General features: G+C 36.5%; 2 protein-coding genes across 3 annotated transcripts; both read right to left on the bottom strand.

Moving 5' to 3' along the window:
* Positions 1 to 1,744: 1,744 nt before the first annotated feature.
* LOC149213096 (cypmaclein-like) lies at positions 1,745 to 3,337 on the bottom strand. Its single transcript, XM_089390710.1, has 4 exons — positions 3,151 to 3,337; positions 2,941 to 2,985; positions 2,780 to 2,822; positions 1,745 to 2,156 (listed from the first exon to the last, which is right to left on the bottom strand). The coding sequence occupies exons 1-4, from the start codon at positions 3,208 to 3,210 to the stop codon at positions 1,975 to 1,977; spliced, it is 330 nt and encodes a 109-aa protein (XP_089246836.1). The 5' UTR covers positions 3,211 to 3,337; the 3' UTR covers positions 1,745 to 1,974.
* A 17,205-nt stretch (positions 3,338 to 20,542) lies between these two features.
* On the bottom strand, positions 20,543 to 22,847 carry LOC149213095 (cypmaclein-like). 2 transcript variants are annotated; one of them, XM_089390708.1, is made up of 4 exons: positions 22,755 to 22,847; positions 21,797 to 21,841; positions 21,635 to 21,677; positions 20,543 to 21,008 (listed from the first exon to the last, which is right to left on the bottom strand). In XM_089390708.1, exons 1-4 carry the CDS (start codon positions 22,812 to 22,814, stop codon positions 20,827 to 20,829), a joined length of 330 nt encoding a protein of 109 aa, XP_089246834.1. In that variant the 5' UTR covers positions 22,815 to 22,847; the 3' UTR covers positions 20,543 to 20,826. The 2 variants fall into 2 exon arrangements, with proteins under 2 accessions (XP_089246834.1, XP_089246835.1); XM_089390709.1 differs by having other exon boundaries at positions 21,803 to 21,841.
* Positions 22,848 to 22,982: the final 135 nt, after the last annotated feature.

The raw sequence follows: 22,982 nt of genomic DNA, 5'->3' as shown, positions 1-22,982 counted from the left end.
AGACACATTTCCTTGTGAACTCTACTGATTCGTATTTTGATTTTGATTGTGATATTCACCACTTCTCCTTCCTTTTCCTCTATGATTTGCAAAAAAGGCATCTTTCGCTTGCTTAGATGGTCGATTTCCTTCAATAATTAACAAAATTCCACTTCATTCATCAATTTTCATTGTATTTAACTCATTGGATACCATAATAATGGTGATAGCCATCTGAAACGTAGGAAGAACACTTCTTAAAATATTCTCAATTAGTCATCTGTCTAGAACACCTTCACCTAATGACCTCATTTGATTAACAATATCTTACATTTTTGTGATGTATTCATGAATGGATTCATTAATTTGCATACGGTTATTTTCAAAATTCCTCCTTAATGTTTTCAATTTAGCTACAACCACACCTTCATATGTATTCTTTAAAATATGCCATGCTTACTTGAATGATACTACACCATTGATTCTTGGAACTATAGATTCTTCAACAACACTTCCTATAATTAAAAGTGCTTCATTATCCTTCTTAATAAGTTCCTTAAGAGATGTCTTATCATTATCACTTATTTCTTTGAATTCATCAAGTGAAGGCATAGTATATCTATAAGTTACAAGTTCCCGTAAGTATATCTATAAGTTACAAGTTCCCGTAAATCTTTAGCGATGAATATAGGTTGCATGTGTTTGCTCCAATAAAAGTAGTTTATGCTAACAAGTTTAGGTAGTACAATATTGCTTGCTGCTATGAGCAGAGTAAAAGAGAGAGAAAGAGAGATAAAATGCACAAAAAAACACAACGCATCGCCAAAAAATGAGACTCAACCACCACCACAAAATATTTATTTTATTAATGTTTGAGTACCACAAAATATATGTTTTATTAATGTTTGAGTACAACGAAAAACTAAGAAGCTCAATTCTATCAAAGCTTAAACAAAACTCCTTCAAAGCTCTCTCTTAATATATTTTCTCAATGAATACAATATCTTTAAAAAAAATAATATAACTTTCTTTACAGCACTAGTAAAGAAAAATAAGTAAAATATCTTGAAGAAATGTTTCCCACATTTTACCAACATAAGAAAATTAAAATTCATTTAAAAAATTCCTCTCATTAAAATGTGCCTGAAAAGAAGAGTCCACTCATTCTCTCTCCTAAGCTTCCTTTAATGTAAAGGATGGCTTTAAAAACTCCACGTGAAACTTTAATCTATTTCAGTATTATTATTTTTAAGTATTAATTTTTTTGAAAACTCTCTCTCCAAATATATGTTTCATATTTCAAATGTATTTTACCTACATAGTTTATTATAAATACTTAAAATTATTTTTATATTTCAAATGTATTTTACCTAAATAGTTCATTATAAATACTTAAAATGATATTTTTTATACTAGTGCAAACAAATTCTTTTGAAGATCTCATATAAATGATGTGGTAAGATGTAAATGGTAAGATGTAAAGATTACATGGGCTAAGATGTAAAGAATCGTACAAGTTACATTGGGGACATTAATGCTGAAAAGATAGTCGAGTGAGGTAATTATAGAAAAAAACACATGCAACCATAAACATTCTAAACTCTCTCGAACCATAGAACATATACAGAGCATATAAACTGCCCACAAGATCATATATAGACGGCCGACAAGATGATAAATAGTGTTGGAATTTTACAGGTGATTATACATATCAAGGCATTGTCTTCCAATAACATTTAACCAACATTAATGATGTTAACCACACTTAAATATATCTTTCCAGATACAAGCCTTGGCTGAACTTGTAGTAACCTAACCAACATTGTTAAGCGGTTATTCATGAAATATTCTGTATACAACTGTAGACACATTGATAATAAGCTTTCTAAGGATCCATTGCAACTGCATATTATTTAGCTATATATACATGCTTGGTAAACTATATATGTCTGAACTCCTGACAAGCTCAAAATTACAGTACTGGATATAGCATACTCAAGGGCACTTAGGTTTGTTGTCATGTGTCTTCATGCTGGCATAACATGCGCAGAGATCCTGGTTTCCATATGTACCAGGAGGAACACAGTTGCATTTGGCACAGCATGTACCACAAGCTCTTAAACATACATTCTGGCGGGATGCTTCTTTGCATCTTTCTCCGCAGGCGGCATTACAATCTGGGTTGACCGATTCAGGAAACAGTTAGTCATGCGAAGGATGAGCGTTGAATTCATAAGAAGAAACTAAAACAAGAAACAAACCATAACACCAACAATAAACTAAAGATGTGCCTGGAATCCACACCAAATAGCTAAAACATCAAGAACAATAACAGCGAGATTAAACACTGAAGATGGACTTGTGATTCACAAGCAAAAGTAACGACAACAAACGCCTAAGATGAGCCTTGACTTCACTAGAGAATGTACAAAGCAATAACAGCATCAACAAAAAATAACAAAGGCCTAAAACGAGCTTTTGAGTTCACCAGAGGAGTTGAAAACAACCGAGGCAACAAGTACAGAGGATATCAAACATAAGCAATGGCTATGAGCATTGAATCTGAAAAACCATCTTAGTAACAGAAGCAATAGAAACAACAAATAACCTAAAAGACAAGTCGTGAATCCACAAGAAAACATAAATCATCAGCAATATAGTTAGAAAATTTTGAAGCAGCATTAGCGGGAACAATAAATTGATGCCTAAGCTACGCTTCGAATTCACAAGAAACAGTTCTAGCAGTTGATTCAACAACTATAGAAAATATAATATCATGTGTGCCTTTCGGAGCATTTACCTATGGTCTGCAGAAGCCTCCTATTCATTGCATGTGTTTGCAGCTGGAATCGGAAAAAAAGAAGATTGTTATATATGTGTAAAAGCCGGGCCTCCTAACTACATCTATGAATGAATTATACGGATGTAATAAAACTCAAATAGAGGTTGAGATATAATCACCCCAACTTCTGTTAAAGCTCCAATATCAATAGCTTCGGTATACATCTGCAGACACAATAATTATCAGCTATGAGTTCATCTTCAAGGCCAATCAGATATTTTTAACAAAATTTCCAAGTAACAGATGTGAAAATAAGTATCATGGGACAACATCCCTTCAGAGAAGAAAGAGTTGTATTGATAAGCAGGTAGATGCAAGTAGCTTCTTACCGGAACAGCCAGTACTATCATCAGAAGATATATAACAGACAAACAGCGTGTAGAAGCCATGAGAGCAGGTATAATTGAAACTCAGATATAAATGAAGATGAAAACTCAGATATCAATTACTTATCTTCTTCTCACTCTATGATACAATGAGGTGCAGGATGCTCTCAATTTATAGGGAGCAGAAGAGATCGGCAAATCTGTCTTCCTACCATCTTCCTCCTTCTGGGCGCTTTCCTCAAAATATCAAGGTGGCTGTGACTGTCATCCTTGTCATCACTTGATCCCATTGTGTACTGCGTACTATTGGTTGATTGACCATAATCAATTCCCTAAAGTGGAGAAAAGCAAGATTTTACTTTTTAAATTCGCGAGTTTGGTTGTGTATACGAATCCAACACGTTTGGGCCAACCTGAATACAACTTGCATCGTTTCTGCTCACCAATCTCGAGTATGCTATCTGTTATGCATTGTAAGTTGCGCTCTGCACTGTAAGATGAATCTAGGCCATTGCGAACTGGGCCTATCTTATTCGCAGTAAGTTGGATTTAGACAATTGCCAGCTGGGGGTGTCTACCGGGCACTCTAACCTGGGGCACCTTCTCTGAACGCACCAAAATATTAATGTGGTTTTTGAAGTTATTGAAGAAACTTCAGCCGGAAATATCCAGCAGACTACTGTTTTTTTTAATAACTGAATCCATGAGCGTGCTTTGACAGCATCAAAATATAAATTTAGCCTATGAAGTCATCCAAGAAACTTCAGCCGGAAATATCCAGTAGCATAATGTTTTTTAATAACAGAATGTTTTAGCGTGCTCTTACTGCACCATATTTTATGAAGAAACTTGTGCCGGAAATTTCCAATATTATAATGCTTTTATAATAGTCAAACTTTTATACCAGTTCAATGTATCAGTGAAAATTATGCAATTTGATTATCTCGAGTGACTTCAGGATAGCAGGTAAATGTTGTTACCCGATGTTATTTTTGTACTAGATTGGTAGCTAGTAATAGATTACTGTTCTCTCTCTTTCTAGAGTATATTTATTTCATTTTATATATTTGTTTTATATAATATATATTGAGGAAAATTAGTTAATGTTACAAGTTTGATGTGATTATTTTATTCTTTCAATTCATTAAATATACATTTAAAACAATTAAAAATTATAAAACTAAAATAGTATAACTTATTAAAAATGGTATGACTGCAAATATGACTGAACAATTATATACTCCTAGCTAAACTCATGAATATATAAGAAAACCACTCAAAATAATAGGAATTTTTTTTAAATAAATAAATTACATACATTTTTCTAATCTCTCAAATGAACTTGTGACAATTGAACAGATTTTTTGAAAGTTGTTCTTGATATGATATGCTATGATTTAAAAAATTGGTTTACATGTTGGAAAGTTGGAGCATTTCACATGCCAGCTATCCTCACAGTAAATTACATTTGCTGTAATACTGTCGAGCAAGCTTACAACTTAAATAACGTATTTTAAACTTTTTATAATAAAAAAAATTATTGACAAATTTTAATAAAATGTTATATTTACTAATTTTAATAAATTTATTTATATTTTTCATAAAATTACTAATAAGACCATTGATGTGATGTGGCTGATTATGTTATATTATACCACCGCAATATTATCGGACTAGCTCCCAACTCATATAACGTGTTATAAACATTGTATAATAAAATAACAGTATTCATGGTTTTTAATGGAATTATTTACATTTCCGCCCAAAAATGAATATAAAACCTAAATTTCAAAGAATGAGTGGAACACAGATCGAGGATGGAACCTTTGGTTGAAGAAATTTATGAGGAATCTTGAGATTTTTTTGGAGTTGATTTTTCATTGTGTTATAAACCTCTCTAGTTCATACTCAAATTAATCAGAAATTTATCGCGAGTCTGATAATGGCAATGGATTTCTTATATAATTATCAGATTATAACAAAACTTTTATGGGATCATGAGGAATCTAAAAGATTCTCAAATGGTCAAATTTTGACAATTTCAAAACTAGGTTGATTTGTCATCTGATTAGTAAAATTTCAGTCAACGAGTGAGAAAGAATATTTGGGGAATCTTTGAGATTCCCAATGATCCAGATTTTAATGTTGCAAACCATTTCTTCAGCGGATGTGGAGGTATAAGGTGTCTTTTGTAAATGCATATAATTTTATTTTGTTGAAGATTAATGAACGACACCTCCCCACTTTAAGCATGGTCCGGAAATGTAACCCACATTGGGTGAACTCCATTATCAAGTTGTTTTGTTCCTTTGTTTTCTTATGGTTGCATTTCATTTCCGCTCTTTTTATGTGATATGCTTTCATGGTTACATGCACTCTTACATACAATTATGTATGCATCTTTGAAGTGAAAAGATCTAGATCAAGTTTGGTATCTGAGAAGGTCTTCTATCGATGTGAATTGCAAGTGTATGATAACCATGGGAAATCTCTAAAGAGGTGAAGGAAAACTTAAGTCGTTTGATTTAGAAGTGGGGCACACAACATGAAAAAAGAAAACGAGAGATCAAAATGATCGGTTAGAGGAAGAGAGAAATTATCACAAAGCCTTCTATGCCATGGTAGAAAAAGTAGATAAATCATTTGCAAAATATGAGGAAAATGAAGCAAGAGAAGAAACAACTAGATGATCATGACTTGGTAAATCATGAAGGTGGAGGAGAAGAGCCCCCTCCCTTTCCTTCCAACAGTGAAAGTTCTTCTTCTTCCTCTTCTCATAATTCTAACAGGCATCATAGGAATGCATCTAAAATCCCATTTTTTAAGTTGGATGTCGAGTTTGATTTTCTTGTGTTTAGTGGAGGATCTAATGCAAAAAACATAGATAACAGGATTAGGTAGGTTGAATTATATTGGGCATACAATGAATCAAAGAGGATGAAGCCAAGATCCAACTAGCAACCCTTCGATCGAGTGGCACTTCTCTTGTTTGGTGGGAAGTGTTATCACCCCAAGAAACTCTCCTAGGTTGTAACTTGGAGGTGCTCGGGAACATAAAATTCAAATTCATGTTGCAGATGAATTAATGGAAAGAATGATGCTTGTTCAAGTTAGATAACCACTTCTATCTTGCTTACCCCCAGACATGCGTGAACACCCCTAGACTACAAGGCTTTAGACCACCAATTACTCACAGTTTAAGAATTGGGTGAATATGGAGAATACTGCTCACATTAGTAGATGCATAAGACCTTGTGATGGCCGGTTGCAACCAGTAAAGAGGTCTGCAAATCTAATTCCCTAATGTACAGACAGGATGACAGCTCTCTGTCACTAGGTGAAAAAAAACCCGAATAACTCATTCACTGATACATACAAGACTTTAACATAGAGATAGGATGATAGCTCCTCTAATGCCAAACATCAAGAGTTCAGGAAAACAACATATCAGGGATAGCCTGGAACAGACTAGAAATGGAAAGTGAGCAATTAACAGCAAAAGAATCTTGTATTAGCTGAAAATGAAGACGAAACGCTGCAAGTACCAAAGCAGTTACAGTCTCCAGAAGTTGAACCTTACATCAAAACATCAACCATCAACCCTGATTACATCTTGTTTGTGGGTATATATAGAGTTCAAATACAAAGGCACTCAGCCATTCTAAGTATGGAGGGGTCATAATTGACCACCAACCACTTTAACTACCGGATGGAGCTTCTGAGTGCGTTTGCTTGCTGTGGTGGATGAATGTGATCTTTTCCTGCGCTCTGATGTCCTCTCAAGCGGGTGTAGTGTCGTGCAAAATGAAATTCCATAACTATTTAATGCATTCACCTGCTCGGGCTCTATCCCTTTCTTTCTCAGCCATATTGTCTATTGATGGTGGTTGTTGAGGAGGAAATGCATCTAGTACTCAAAACTAGTCACCTTCGTCCTTTCGGAAGCATGGAATGGTTAAGGTACGTGGACTACACAATGGGTGGAATAGTCGGATGGCGAAGCGCGACTGGTCATCGGATTAAGGGGATGGATGGCAGGGATTACTTGGCTGAGGGCATCAGGAGATATGGGAGCGGGGCGAGTGTGGGCCATTGGATCTCGAGCAGACAGATCCAATGGCTATCGGATGGACGAGACGCGCAGGAGCTAACGGGCGAGGATGGAGGATGGACGGTAAGTGGTATTGCCCGCACCATCGTTGATCGTTAGGCGGTAAAGGTACAATGGAGGGCAATCCCACTCGGTGCGTGACGTGTGGCGATGGAGGAGAGGGAAAACCACCCTTCCATTGTGTGTTAATGCCCCAACACTTTATGGTCGCGGGGAGAGCGGATGTCATCTGATCGTGATGGGGGGTGATCGGACGGTAGGGAATCAATCGAGCAGGTTTTTCGTTGGATGTGACGGGGAACCGCTGGATCGAGGTGCGGCGATTGACGACCACAATAAAAGGGGACGATGGGTTACGGAGCGTGAGGTCATGTGAACATGATTGTATGGGGGTTTAGGTTTTAGCGCTGAGGCTTGAGAGCAAAAAGTTTTTTTATATGATTTTTAACAAGAAGCCCAGAAAATGGAGGTGAAAGGAGGATGAGTGAGGTGAAGGGGAGGGTGAGAATGACCGATATAGACCTCCTTTGAGAAAAGCCAAGGACGGAGCTTACTTCCGCTCCTCGAGTATTAGCAATATGTAGCAAAGCTAACATTGGCTCCTTTTGGGGATGAGATCCTCCCTGTGAGGTCTCAAGAACTGCAAACCAACGCCTTGTCTGTCAAAACCAAATGAGCATAATTTCCTAGTGTTCCATTGGGCATGGAGTCTAATTAAGCTTACACCTAAACTAATAAAACAACATATTTACAACTTTAAGGCCAAAAAACCTTAAATAACATAAATTTTTAGAAAATGCCCATTAACTGGGGCATCAAAAACTGTCTCTTCCTTCATGCTTTGTAGCATGAAAGTATTGTTCCCTTGGATCTGAGAAATGAAAGGACCTTGTCCATAAGGCATCAAACTTCCCATGGTTGCCTTTCTTCTCTTTCAGTGCATCCCACTTAAGAACCAAGTCCCCAATCTGAAAATTAGCTATTTTTGTCCTCTTGTCAAAAGCTTTCTTGATCTTCTTTTGATGTGCTACAGACCTTTCAAGCAGTTGTTTTCTGATTTGATGTATCTCTGCTAAATCAGTGATCCCCTTTGCCATGTCTTCCTCATCATTTTGCTCTATCTGCAAGAACTTTGCCACAGGTAGGGTCAACTGTAATGGGAATACAGCTTCAGTGCCATACACTAGCTTGAATGGAGAATTCCCTGTGGATCTCTTGGTGGTCACTCTGTCAGCCCACAGTGCATACTTGAGCTTAGAATTCCAATTCTTTTTGTTGTCTTCCAACAGATTTTCAATTATCCTTATCATGCTCTTATTGGAAGATTCTGCTAGACCATTGCCTTAGGGGTAGTATGAGGTGGAAAGAACTAGCTTAATGCCCATTAAGTCACACATATCCACCATCTCTTTTGCCCTGAAGGCTACTGCATTGTCTGTAACCAATTTATGTGGACAACCAAATCTGGTGAAGATATTCTCTGTCAAGAACCTCATGACCACATGATGATTAGCCTTTCTGGTAAGGAATGCTTCAATCCACATAGCGAAGTTGTCTGTGGCTACTAAGATCCATCTGTGCTGGCCACTGGAATGTGGATTGATTTCTCCAATAAAATCCAAGCCCCACTGTCAAAAAATGCCACTAGCACGTATGGGTTTTAAGGGCAGGGATCTCAATTGCTGCTTTCCTTCAAATCTTTGGCACCAGTTACAAGATTTAACAAATGAAAAGACATCAGAAAATAAGGTGGGCAATAGTACCCAACTCTGAGGATTTTACGAGCTGTACTTTTCCAATAATGATGTCCTCCACACATGTTGGAATGAAACTACTGTATAACCTCCATGGATTGTTCTTTGTCCAGACATCTCAACAAAATTCCAGAGGAGTCCCTCAAGTAGAGCAGATTTTCATGAACGCAATATTTGGCTACCTTAAGCTTAATAGTTCTAGGTTGGCTTGAACTAAGGCCTGGAGGAATTTCCAGCTTCAGCAAGAATTGAGCTATTGCAGAGTACCAATCACAAGAAGCTAGATTCTCTGCCAGTGACTGCTTTTTCCCTAGTTCAGTTGTTTCTTCTCCTGTCTAACCATTCTCTGAAATTGTGTTTATGAGATTTATGTCCAACGTTCTACAATTTTCTTCAGCCATTAATCTGGTAAGGCCCTGACCTCTGACAAGCTTGGTGGGCTTCAGTTCTATGTTAAATTCAATAAGCTTTGCAATCCATTTAGCCTTTTTTCCATCAGAATCAGGCTGTGTTAGGACATCTTTTATTGAAGCAGAGGGTACATATGCAGTTATCTTGGAGTTCAGGATGTAAACTCGGAAAGCTTTCAAAGACTTGATAAGAGCATATGCTTGTTTCTCAATGATATCATACCTCAGCTCAACATCCCTTAAAGTCTTGTTGAAAAATGCCATTGGATGCTCTAAGCCTTCCTCATCTGCTTGCATCAAAACTACTGCAAGGGTGTCATTAGAGACAAATGAAAATACATGGAACTCCTTGCTGTAATCTGGGCTGATTAAAGTAGGAGCTTCCACAATAGCTTTCTTAATGGATTCAAAGGATCTTCTTGCTGCATTAGTCCATTTGATTTCTGACCCCTTTCTCAACATGGAGGTAATGTGTTTTTCAAGTTATGCAAAATTTGGGATAAACCTATTTACAAAATTTATCTTGCCCAGAAAGGACTGGATATCCTTCTTTGATCTCGGGAAAAACAAGGTCTGTATTGCTCTCACTCTTTCTGGGTCGATTCTAACACCTACAGCGGAAACAACATGTCCTAACAACTTGCCTTCTTATAAAACAAAGTGTGACTTTTTAGGATTGACTGAAATCCCAAACCTTCTGCACTTCAGGAACACTTTCTTCAAACGCTGCAAATGGTCTTGATGGCTGCTAGAGTACACTGTTATATCATCAAGGTAGATAAAGGCAAACTTATCCTTCTCTCCTACAAATGCTATATCCATAGCTCCTTAAAAGGTGGCTCCAGCATTCATCAGTCCAAAAGGCATCTTGGAATACATAAAAGTACCCCAAGGAGTGGTGAATGCAGTCGTCTCTTGGTCATCTGGATGTACAACAACCTGGTTATACCTTGAAAATCCATCTAGGAAAGACATCACTTTGGCTCCTGAGACCTTCTGCAGCAGAAGCTCCATCTTGGGCAAGGGATAATTGTCTTTCTTATAGCATTTGTTTAAGTTTCTCAAATCGACACAGAGCCTGATTTCTCCAATTTTCTTCCTTACCACTTCCAAATTGGCTACCCATTTTGGATATCTGAGAGGGACTATGATTTTGGTAGCCAACAACTTCTTGATTTCCTTTTCAATCAGCGGGAGGAGCAAAGGATTTATTGGTCTCCGCTTCTGCTTAAAAGGGATGGTGTCTTTCTCTAAAGGGATTTTATGTTGGATGATCTTTTTATCATATGTTTTCAGGTCACTATATTCTCAGGAAAAAACATTAGCAAATTTCCTCATTAAATTGCAGTACTCAGAACTTTGGGAAACAGATAGAAGGGTGGACAGATTTATAAGTCTTGGATGCTCTAGACTCCCTATATTATGCTTATAGACTGCAGATTGATCCTCTTTTTGGGCAGCCTTATAAGGCACATCATTTTGGTCAAACAACTTTTCTAAATGAACTAGGCCTTTAGGTATATGGTTACTGGGTAGTTGGAAAATGCTATTTTTACCAATTTTGTTTCTAAGCTGGGACTGGGGATTTTCTTCTAAGGCTTCATTTTCTTGATCAATTTGCATTTCACAAAATTTGTCAATGACTTGCAGAAACCTATTCACTTCATCATCATCTTCAAAAACTTTTCAATGCTGGACATTATTGGGCAAGGATGGTCTATATTTCATTTGAAGTTCATAAACTAGTCTGGGAGGCATGGGAGGGGTGAACATGCTAGCAGACACAGCAAGGGAATCAACAAGCTTTTTTTTTACTCTAAGGGTGTATGAGATACAAAAATTATCAAAAGAATCCTTATGTCTCCATACCTCATCTCTATATGCTTTCAGCCTTGGGTGCTTTGCTTGAAAAGTTTTGTTCACTTGCTGAATGATACGACCAACATCTCCAAACACCTTTATGCTTCTGATTTCTCTATCTTTAGTTGCATTAAGGCCCAATATCAGAGCCTCATACTCTGCTATATTGTTGGTGACTTGGAAAGCCAGCTTAAAAGACAGATTTGTGCTTTCTTTTTTTGGAGATATCAGCACCACCCTTACTCCTGCAGTCTCTCTTAAACATGTTCCATCAAAGAACATTTCCCAAACTTGACTTCCTTGCTCTCCCTCGGCCTGATTCACTGATTTCTTGATCTGCATTGAGGCCTCCCGAGATTCTTCTATTTGGAGTATACATGCTCCAAAGTCAGCGTCCACAGCATAGATAGGATGATTGGAAGGATTCTTTTCATCACTGGTGATATATGCTAGCTATGATTCTCTGTACAATCTCCTGCTTTCCCCTCCAAAAACTGGGATAGTGGCATAAGATAAATCATTCTGTAAAGTCCCACCTAGTCTCTTAATCCACCCTCTGGACAACACCATGCCAAACTTAGGGGGGACATCTGCTACCAGAATGTCCATCATCATGATTTTCATGGGCAAGTGAGTCAGGAAAATGACTAAATCTTTGATCAATCCTAGACATTTGACCTTTCTTGAATCGAAGGAAAATAGATCATGATACGGTCTGGTAATATCGAGGCCTAACTCTTCCATGACATCTTTGGGCATTAAATTGTGGCTGGCCCCTGTGTCTAACAGGCAGTTGTGGAGGATTTTGTCATGAATGGTCAAGGAGACATAAAATGATGGTGAATTATCATCAGCATGTTTAGTCATTGGGCTAAGTACAACTATATGCTTATCATCTTCCAAATTTACATAGTCGGTGGAGGTTCGTGTGGCTTTTAGCTCAAGAGCATCAAGGATAGGCTTTCTAACCACTTCACTCTTTAGAAGTTCTATCAGAGGTATAGATATTTTTAACTTCTGGACTTCTGAGTCAAAGCTGAAAGGGGAAGGGGACCTTTCAGGACCTCTTAACTCTTGAGTTGGTGCTTTGAGGATGATTGGATCAGCTGCTGGTCTTTTCTGTCTGAGGTTCTGATGCTCTGCCGGGACAACAGCTCTTGGGGCTGGATTCTCCTTGATATTGTTTGCTCTTGACCTCAGATTATATCTTTGTTGTTAATAAGTCTAGAGAACAACCTCTCTGTCCCACTTTTGACTGGTTTGGTCCTGTAGTAATGATTCTTCATAGGCAACCAATGTCAAAAAGGCAGCACTGCCTTTATCTTCCATGCAATGGATTTCATCATCTTCTTCAAAGTGCTCCTCCTCCATGACTACGTTTTGGAAAGGGGCTTTAACCTTTTTTTCTTCATTTGCTTCGTTTCCACTCTGAATGATCTGCAATTGATCATTTTCTCTGCTAAACGAATTTGTATTTCTTGGAGCAAATGTGTTTTGAAGCCTTGTCCTCCCAGAGCTCTCCTCGACCTTCAACTTAAATACCTCAACAGCCAATTACTCTATCACTTTAGTCATTTTGTATAACTTAGGCTCTGAAGATAAAACAGAGGAAGAAGAAGCCTCACCTTTCTGTCTTCTTCTATCAACATGACTTTTGAGCTTTTCTGTAGCCATGCTATTATATTCCACGTCTCAGGTTGCATCTTGCATTTCAGCTAGAGTGGCACATCTTCTTTCTCTCAATAGCAGACAAAAATCAGAGTCAAAAGTATTGGCATAGATGAGTTTGGCAGAGGTGGGGGTAGGCTTTACTTCAGCTGGTATCTTACTATACATACGATTAAATCTTTTATTAAACTCAAGCAATGATTCCCCATTCTCCCTCTTGAGGTTTCCAAACTCGGTACGGTAATATAGAATGTCTTTTTTATTTCCCCAATGCTTCAAAAATACATCATCTAAGGTTTCAATGTTTGCTATAGACCTTGGGGTCAATTCTCTGAACCACTTTCTAGCTTCGCCATCAGGGCTCTGGATAAATACTCTCATCCACACATCATCTTCACTGCTATCTAGGTTATCAACATAACTATAAAAAGACTCAAGGTGTTCTTCAGCCGTTACTTCCTCTGTACCAGTAAACTTAGGCATATATTTGTGATACTCTCCTGCGGGCATGGCATTCAAAGGAACAGGAAAGACCAGGGGCTAGCAGCTATAATTCTTTCCATATTTGTGGGTGCTTGTTGGCCTGCCATGGCTGGGGTAGGTGGAAGGATACTGGTAGATTGAATGGTAGGAATCAATGAAATAGGTGACAAAAATGAAGGAAAATGATGGACTGTATGGGAGGCTTTCTTTGGACTGAGATCCAAAGGGGAACTAAAAGCACAAGGAGCTTTATGAATCTCTATAGGTATTTCTTCACTAATAATGCTAAGCTCTAGATCTTCAAACTGTAAATTATCAGCTATAATCTTCTCTTGCAGAGATACATCAGATTTTTTGGGCTTACCTGATCCTGATGCTCCTTTTTGTGATGTTTTCCTCTACTTAACAATATTCTCAGGGTTAGGCACTGGATCAGCTGGTGATTTCTGTGGACTTCTTCGAGTATGCCTCACAAATTGAGCCAAGACTGTAATGTGGATTCGCCAAAAGTTGGTCTTCTAGTAGAGTCACCAAATAAATGATTACAACCAGAAATGTGTCCAGACTTTGTCTATCATCAAATTTGGAACTGTGCCGTTCTCCCAGGGAAGCTGAGCTTCAATCTCCTCTCCCCGGCAACGACTCCAATTAATGTTATCACCCCAAGAAACTCTCCTAGGTTGTAGCTCGGAGATGCTCGGGAACATAAAAATTCAACTTAATGTTGCAAATGGATGAATGGAAGGAATGATGTTTGTTCAAGCCAGATAACCACTTATACCTTGCTTACCCCATACATGCGTGAACACCTCCAGATTACAAGCCTTTAGACCACCAATTACTCACAGTTTAAGAATTGGGTGAATTTGGAGAATACTGCCCACACTAGCAGATGCACAAGACCTTGTGGTGGCTGGCTGCAACCAGTAAAGAGGTCTGCAAATCTAATTCCCTAATGTACAGACAGGATGACAACTCTCTGTCACTAGCTGAAAAGAAACCCAAATAGCTCATTCACTGATACATACAAGACTTTAACATAGAGAGAGGATGACAACAACTCCTCTAATGCCAAATATCAAGAGTTCAGGAAAACAACATATCAGGCACAGCCTGGAACAGATTAGAAATGGAAAGTGAGCAATTAACAGCAAAAGAAACTTGTATTAGCTAAAAATAAAAACAAGACGCTGCAAGTATCAAAGCAGTTACAATCTCCAAAAGTTGAACCTTACATCAAAATATCAACCATCAACCCTGATTACATCTTGTTTGTGGGTATATATAGAGTTCGAATACAAAGGCACTCAGCCATTCTAAGTATGGAGGGGTCATAATTGACCACCAACCACTTTACCTACCGGATGGAGCTTTTGAGTGCATTTTCTTGCTGTGGTGGATGAATGTGATCTTTTCCTGCGCTCTGTTGTCCTCTCAGGCAGGTGGAGTGTCGTGCAGAATGAAATTCCATAACTATTTAATGCATTCACCTGCTCGGGCTCTGTCCTTTTCTTTATCAGCCATACTGTCTATTGAAGGCGATTGTTGAGGAGGAAATGCACTTGGTACTGAAAATTGGTCACCTTCGTCCTTTCAAGAGCATGGAATGGTTAAGGTACGTGGACTACACAGTGGGTGGAATAGTCGGATGGTGGAGCGAGACTAGCCGTCAGATTAAGGGGATAGACAGGGGGGATTGCTTGGCTGAGAGCATCAAGAGATATGGGAGCGAGGCGAGCGTGGGCCGTTAGATCTTGAGCAGACAAATCCATGGCTATCAGATAGAGGAGACACGCTGGAGTTAATGAGTGGGGACAAAGGATGGGTGGTAAGTGGTATTACCCACACGACCGTTGATTGTTGGGCAGTAAAGGTACAATGGAGGGCAATCCCACTTGGCGCGTGACCGTGGCAGTGGAGGAGAGGAAAAACCACCCTTCCATCGTGTGTTAATGCCCCAACACTTTGTGGTCATGGGGAGAGTGGACACTGTCCGATCGGGATGGGGGGTGATCAGACGGTAGGGAATCAATCGAGTAGGTTTTTCATCGGATGTGATGGGGAACCACTGGATCGAGGTGCGGAGATCGACGACCACAATAAAAGGCAACGATGGGTTACAGAGCGCGAGGTCATGTGAACATGATTGTATGGGAGTTTAGGTTTTAGTGCTCAGGCTTGAGAGAAAAAAGTTTTTTTATATGATTTTTAACAACAAGCCCGAGAAATGGAGGTGAAAGGAGGATGAGTGAGGTGAAGGGGAGGGAGAGAATGATCGGTATAGGCCTCCTTTGAGCAAAACCAAGGATCTAGCTTACTTCCGCTCCTCGATTATTAGTAATATGTAGCAGAGCTAACAGGAAGGAAAACTCCAAAAAGGTGGTAAGAGTAGTCATAAACTTATTTCATCTTCGTCTGAGTTCGTTTATGCTTTTATAGGACAATGTTACCTATTTGGCTACAGATAGAAGACCATGATGGATTGGTAACATTTCAAACAAAGTAAAGGTCAAAATGTTTATAATTTTATAGAGGATTTTAAGAAACAAGCATTAGCATTGAGTGTTCCATTAGACACTCCTAAGATGTTGATGAAATATATTGGCTTTTTGCATGGTTATTTGTGTCATTCATTGCTATCATTTTGAACCTAAATCTCTTGATGAAGCTAGTGTGAAGGTTGTACATATTGAATGTATGGGGGAGCATGAGAAAGATGACCACCGAGAGAGGAAAGAAGCAGCTAAGAGAAGAGAAGAAAATCCCTCTTATATCCATTGTGAGAAATAAGGGTATGATGAGGATCATTGGTGGAAATTGAATCCAAAATTGAAGCCTAAGAGGAACTACAAAAGGAAGAAGAAAATGACAGTTTCAACTATGCAACAAGACCAAGAGTCTGAATGAGAGGATGACAAGAAGATCATAGCTACAAGATTTACAGGGTGTTGGACCAATTCACCTGGGATTAGACTTAGATAATGATATGAATATTGAAGCGCTTGGGATTGTATAAGATGGACCTATTGACATAGGTTCTAATTTGGGCGATGAGACAAATATTTCAACAAATGTTGTGCCAAAAATGAGGAGGAAACCAAATGTCACATGACTCCAATAGATTGAAGAGATTAACCAAATAATTCAGGTGTAGAATATGGAATGAAGAAGACTCCTACAAAAATAAGAGGAGGAGAAAAAAAGGTTGTAGCGTCAGTTACAAGCCAAGGAGGAGGTCTTGAAAAAGTTGTAGTATAAAAAGCCTAATGTAAAAAGTGATTCTTCAATTTCCTTAAGATATGTCTTATCATTATCACTTATTTCTTAAGATATGTCTTATCATTATCACTTATTTCTTTGAATTCATCAAGTGAAAGCGTAGTATATCTATAAGTTACAAGTTCCCGTAAATCTTTAGCGATGAATATAGGTTGCAAGTGTTTGCTCCAATAAAAGTAGTTTATGCTAACACGTTTAGGCAATATAATATTGCTTGCCCCTATTAGAAGAGTAAAAGAGAGAGAAAGAAAGATAAAATGCACAAAAAAACACAACGCATCCCAAAAAATGAAACTAAACCACCAGCACAAAATATTTATTTTATTAATGTTTAAAAACCACAAAATATGTATTTTATTAATGTTTGAGTACAACACACAGCTAAGAAGCTCAATTCTATCGAAGCTTAAACGAAATTCCTTCAAAACTCTCTCTTAATATATTTTCTCAATAAATACAATATCTTTTAGAAAAAAAGTAATATAACTTTCTTTACACCACTTGTAAAGAAAAATAAATAAAATGTCTTTAAAAAATGTTTCCCACATTTTACCAAAATAAAAAAATTAAAAATTAAAATTCATTTAAAAAATTCCTCTCATTAAAATGTGCCTAAAGAGAAGAGTCCACTAAAAGAGAAGAGTCCACTAATTCTCTCTCCGAAGCCTCTTCTCCACTAATTCTCTCTCCTAAGCTTCCTTTAATGTAAAGGATGGCTTTAAGAACTCCACGTGAAACTTTAATCTATTTCTCCTTTTCATATGTATTATTTAATGCATAAAAAAGCAATATGCATACCATTTACGCCTCCTGTTTTCAACTTTCACATCTACGAAAAATATATAAGGAACATCTTAATTCACGTGTTTGCATGTTGTACGCCAAATCAAATACAATGAATATAATCGGACAAGCATGCTCAACTGAATGAATAAAAAATGCATATATGCAGGTTGAAGACTCCAAAGCACTCTGAACATTATTACTTCAACGCAGGTCTGAACATTGTTAAAGACATTGCACAAGTCTCGAGGCAAGGCTCCACACGAAGATGTTTCTCATGGTCAAATATTGCACACACAGCCATTCACATGATGGTCTCATAGGCAATGTAGGAAAGCTCTAAGCATTAAGCTCTGCTCCTACTCCACACTGATGACTTTTGGTTTCCTGCTCCACACACAGCATCCACCAAAAAAAACTTCATTCTAGCTCCAATGTGGCGTCCAATGCTTACTGGCTACAAGATCAGTGCACGCAACCCCAAGAACAACGTTAGGCGCAGGTTCTCACAGAGATGACAAACGTTCTGATGCTTGGTTTTGAACAATTTCTATAATACCAAATGAAAGAAAACACACCAGCAATAAACAAATGTGAGAGCAAAATAATTTGACTCTGTTATATCTTATAGTCTCTCAATCATTTTCATAAATCACTTCACAAAAATCATTCCACAATTTCATTAAACACTCCACAAATCTCTCAATGCATCTATGGCTCAAAATATAGTCTCTCAATCATTTTCATAAATCACTTCACAAAAATCATTTCACAATTTCATTAAACACTCCACAAATCTCTCAACAAATCTCTCAATGCATCTATGGCTCAAAATAACATATTTACAAATTACTCAGTATTTCAAAAATTAAGATATTTAGCTCTTTAAGAGTTATTTAAAATTAATTCGATTAAATCCAAGTTTAGGCGAAAGTGTGTTTATTAGTTTGTTTTTTAGTATGCAAATGTAGTTATGAAAGTCCATAGTCACAATACGTTTTATACATAGAATAACCAGATTAAATCCAAGTTTAGGCGAAAGTGTGTTTATTAGTTTGTTTTTTAGTATGCAAATGTAGTTATGAAAGTCCATAGTCACAATATGTTTTATACATAGAATAACCAGTGACTTATTTTTTTCTCAAAAGTGATAATCACTACTATGGATTAATATTAGATTACTTCATTATTTTTAGTTAAAGAGTATGGATGATCATTTTCTTAGAATTAATTATTAAATTTTTTTTATGTAATTTCTTTTATTTTGCATTAATAAATTTCACTATGTTGCTATGTTGGTTTGTGCTATGGATTATTTCACTGGTTGAGGGTTTTAATCATGTATAAGCACTAGCACTATGATATTTGATATGGATTTTTTAGTGGTTACTTAAGGTGGAGGGTTTTAATAAAGTACAAGCACTAGCACTATGATTCTTGATATGGATTTTTTAGTGGTCACTTAAGGTGCTTGTGCACTGTGAAATACTCAATTTTTATGAACATGGTATCAAGTCTCATTTGAAGATTTGTCCGGATTGTTGATTTATATCTTAAAACGTCTACTACTACATTTCTTGGCTCTGTCAATTAAATACATTTTGTTCAAGTATACTATTCCATTGCATTTGAAATGATATTTTCAATTAGAAATGCTTTCATTAAAATGTTTCTTTTTCTCAAAATGGAACATTATTTGTTATATCTAGAGTTATAGACTATAAAAGTTAATTTTTTTTTAGAGTTGACATTTTAATTTTCTATTTCATTCCAATTTTCCTATTTTTTCTTGTCTACATGTGTTGCTTTTATGTGTTATACTCAATACCAAAATACATGTGTTGTTTTTATGTGTGATACGCAATATTAAAAAATTAGGACAAAAAACCAAAACTTGTTCTCTATTTAGTGTAATGTATTCATTGTATGTTTTATGAAATCTCAACAACTTAGAAATAGAGATAAAGTTTTCATTTTCTAGGTAACCTGGCAAAAATTTAACCCCATTGTTGTTGAGTTTTCAGGATTTTGGTTTAGAAATTTCAATTGTTTTTATATACAAACAGGTCACATCCTTTTCACATGCAGGGGAAATAATTTTGGCTATAAGTAAACACTTCAAAACTTCCCACTCTAGCTAATTTGCTATCAATTTATTAGTACCTAACTTGGTTGAGAGTTATTTTATTTATCAAAGGCTTCAAGTTCAAGTCCCCCTTTTTCTCAAGTTAGAGTTTGGAAACTTCATGTCATTGGGAATGCATTTCAATCAAGTTATAAATTTGAATTACTGTAAAACAAATTTAATGTTCCCTTTTTATGTTACCATTTTTCATGCAATTTTAATTTAATTTATAAAGTAATTTACGCTCATTTTATAAAAGTATGTAGATTTATAAGTAATTTGTTTGTAAAGATAAACATATTTGTTTATAAAGGTGAATATATAAATAAATTTAGAGAAGCAATAGAATTCTAGTTTATTTAAGAAATCATTTTACAACTCTCACTACATGGATGATTTTCTACCTACCACATAACACTTTGATCATGCTTTCAACACTTTTTTAAATGCCATAAATTTTATATCCAAAATATATTTTCAGTAATATTATTTTTAAATATTAATTTTTTTAAAAACTCTTGCTCCAAAATATATGTTTCATATTTCAAATGTATTTTACCTATTATTATAAATAGGTAAAATGATATTTTTTATACTAGTGCAAACAAATTCTTATGAAGATCCCATGTAAATGATGTGCTAAGATGTAAAGATTACATGTGCTAAGATGTAAAGAATTGTACAAGTTACATTGGGGACATTAATGCTGAAAAGGTAGTCGAGTGAGGTAATTATACGGAAAAACATATGCAACGTTAAACACTCTAAACTCTCCCCAACCATAGAACATATATAGAGCATATAAACTGCCCACAAGATCATATATAGACAGCCGACAAGATCATAAATAGTGTTGGAATTTTACAGGTGATTATACATATCAAGGCATTCTCATCCAATAACATTTAACCAACATTGCTTTTCACAATACAAATAATGTTATGACATTAATGATGTTAACCACACTTAAATATATCTTTCCAGATACAAGCCTTGGCTGAACTTGACTGAAGTTGTAGTAACCTAACCAACATTGTTAAGCGGTTATTCATGAAATATTCTGTATACAACTGTAGACACATTGATAATAAGCTTTCTAAGGATCCATTGCAACTGCATATTATTTAGCTATATATACATGCTTGGTAAACTATATATGTCTGAACTCCTGACAACCTCAAAATTACAGTACTGGATATAGCATACTCAAGGGCACTTAGGTTTGTTGTCATGTGTCTTCATGCTGGCATAACATGCGCAGAGATCCTGGTTTCCATATGTACCAGGAGGAACACAGTTGCATTTGGCACAGCATGTACCACAAGCTCTTAAACATACATTCTGGCGGGATGCTTCTTTGCATCTTTCTCCGCAGGCGGCATTACAATCTGGGTTGACCGATCCAGGAAACAGTTAGTGATGCGAAGGATGAACGTTAAATTCATAAGAAAAATCTAAAACAAGAAACAAACCATAACACCACCCATAAACTAAAGATGTGCGTGGAATTCACACCAAATAGCTAAAACATCCAGAACAATAACAGCGAGATTAAACACTGAAGATGGACTTGTGATTCACAAGTAAAAGTAACGACAACAAACGCCTAAGATGAGCCTTGACTTCACTAGAGAATGTACAGAGCAATAACAGCATCAACAACAAATAACAAAGGCCTAAAACGAGCTTTCGAGTTCACCAGAGGAGTTGAAAACAACCGAAGTAACCAGTACAGAGGATATCAGAGATAAGCAATGGCTATGAGCATTGAATTTCAAAAACCACCTTAGTAACAGAAGCAATAGAAACAATAAATAACCTAAAAGACAAGTCGTGAATCCACAAGAAAACTTAAATCATCAGCAATATAGGTAGAAAATGTTGAAGCAGCATTAGCCGCGATAACAATAAATTGATGCCTAAGCTAAGCTTCGAATTCACAAGAAACAGTTCTAGCAGTTGATTCAACAATTATAGAAAATATAATATCATGTGTGCCTTTCGGAGCATCTACCTATGGTCTGCAGAAGCCTCCTATTCATTGCATGTGTTTGCAGCTGGAATCGGGAAAAAAAGGAGATTGTTATATATGTGTAAAAGCCGGGCCTCCTAAGTACATCTATGAATGAATTATACGGATGTAATAAAACTCAAATAGAGGTTGAGATATAATCACCCCAACTTCTGTTAAAGCTCCAATATCAATAGCTTCGGCATACATCTGCAGACACAATAATTATCAGCTATGAGTTATCTTCAAGCTATGTTACCAGAAACGGGACGGTTGCCACCGTTGACCGTAAAAAACGTGTAAGAAACTGAAACCAGACCTAAACGCTGTTTTCTACGGTTATTTTAGCTAACGGGTGCATATGTTTTATGGGAAGGTGGTAGTTCGCTCTTTTGCATGTCATTCTCAACTCTGTGTTTTCACTCTTTATTGTAGATTTCATTCATGTATTCATTCAATAACCTAGAGGCTTATGCAAAGTATATAGAAAGTTGATTATTTCTGTACTATTGTCCCTTTTTTAGTTGATTTGTTTTCCTTTAACATATATATTGTTAAAATTCATAGTTTAAACACTATTTTATATGTAGCTCAAGAAATTCACATTTAATTGCAAATTCTATTTATTGTTTTTATATATATATATATATATATATATATAATTATTTGAATTTTTTTTTAAGGAAACAATAATTAGCTGAAGGCGCAAAATGCATAAAAATGTATACACTTAATTGATTAGGAGGCATAAGAATGTATATATTTAATAGTCAATTTGCTAAGCATCAGTTTCTTATTTAAATTATTTAGGTTTTTAATAAAATTTGGGCTGGAAATTTAGTTGAAACTATATTGAAAATTGAAACTAATGCTGTATTTTTTATTTTTATTTTCATTTTCTCTCCCCTCGTTTCTTGAGTGTGAAACCTCCAAACTCCGTTTCTCGTACCGTTTTCGTTTCTCGTTTCGTTTCTCGTTTCTGGTAACATAGTCTTCAAGGCCAATCAGATATTTTTAACAAAATTTCCAGGTAACAGAACTGAAAATAAGTATCACAGGACAACATCCCTTCAGAGAAGAAAGAGTTGTATTGATAAGCAGGTAGATGCAAGTAGCTTCTTACCGGAACAGCCAGTACTATCATCAGAAGATACATAACAGACAAACAGCGTGTAGAAGCCATGAGAGCAGGTATAATTGAAACTCAGATATCAATTACTTATCTTCTTCTCACTCTATGATACAATGAGGTGCAGGATGCTCTCAATTTATAGGGAGCAGAAGAGATCGGCAAATCTGTCTTCCTACCATCTTCCTCCTTCTGGGCGCTTTCCTTAAAATATCAAGGTGG

The sequence above is a fragment of the Pinus tabuliformis genome, chromosome 1_1 (assembly GCF_031772625.1).
Source record: "Pinus tabuliformis cultivar Carrire ecotype Pingquan chromosome 1_1, CPIR1, whole genome shotgun sequence".
Lineage (NCBI taxonomy): Eukaryota > Viridiplantae > Streptophyta > Pinopsida > Pinales > Pinaceae > Pinus > Pinus tabuliformis.
This window is presented reverse-complemented; position numbering and strand designations above follow the sequence as displayed.

What these genes read in the sequence shown, in the direction of transcription:
- LOC149213096 (XM_089390710.1), bottom strand. Translation starts at nt 3,210, where the DNA reads ATGGCTTCTACACGCTGTTTGTCTGTTATATATCTTCTGATGATAGTA. An exon ending in GAGCTTTAACAGAAGTTGGG is followed by an intron (nt 2,823 to 2,940) that starts GTGATTATATCT and finishes TTCCGATTCCAG; the next exon opens with CTGCAAACACATGCAATGAA. An exon ending in GAGGCTTCTGCAGACCATAG is followed by an intron (nt 2,157 to 2,779) that starts GTAAATGCTCCG and finishes CGGTCAACCCAG; the next exon opens with ATTGTAATGCCGCCTGCGGA.
- LOC149213095 (XM_089390708.1), bottom strand. Translation starts at nt 22,814, where the DNA reads ATGGCTTCTACACGCTGTTTGTCTGTTATGTATCTTCTGATGATAGTA. An exon ending in TGATAGTACTGGCTGTTCCG is followed by an intron (nt 21,842 to 22,754) that starts GTAAGAAGCTAC and finishes TTGTGTCTGCAG; the next exon opens with ATGTATGCCGAAGCTATTGA. An exon ending in GAGGCTTCTGCAGACCATAG is followed by an intron (nt 21,009 to 21,634) that starts GTAGATGCTCCG and finishes CGGTCAACCCAG; the next exon opens with ATTGTAATGCCGCCTGCGGA.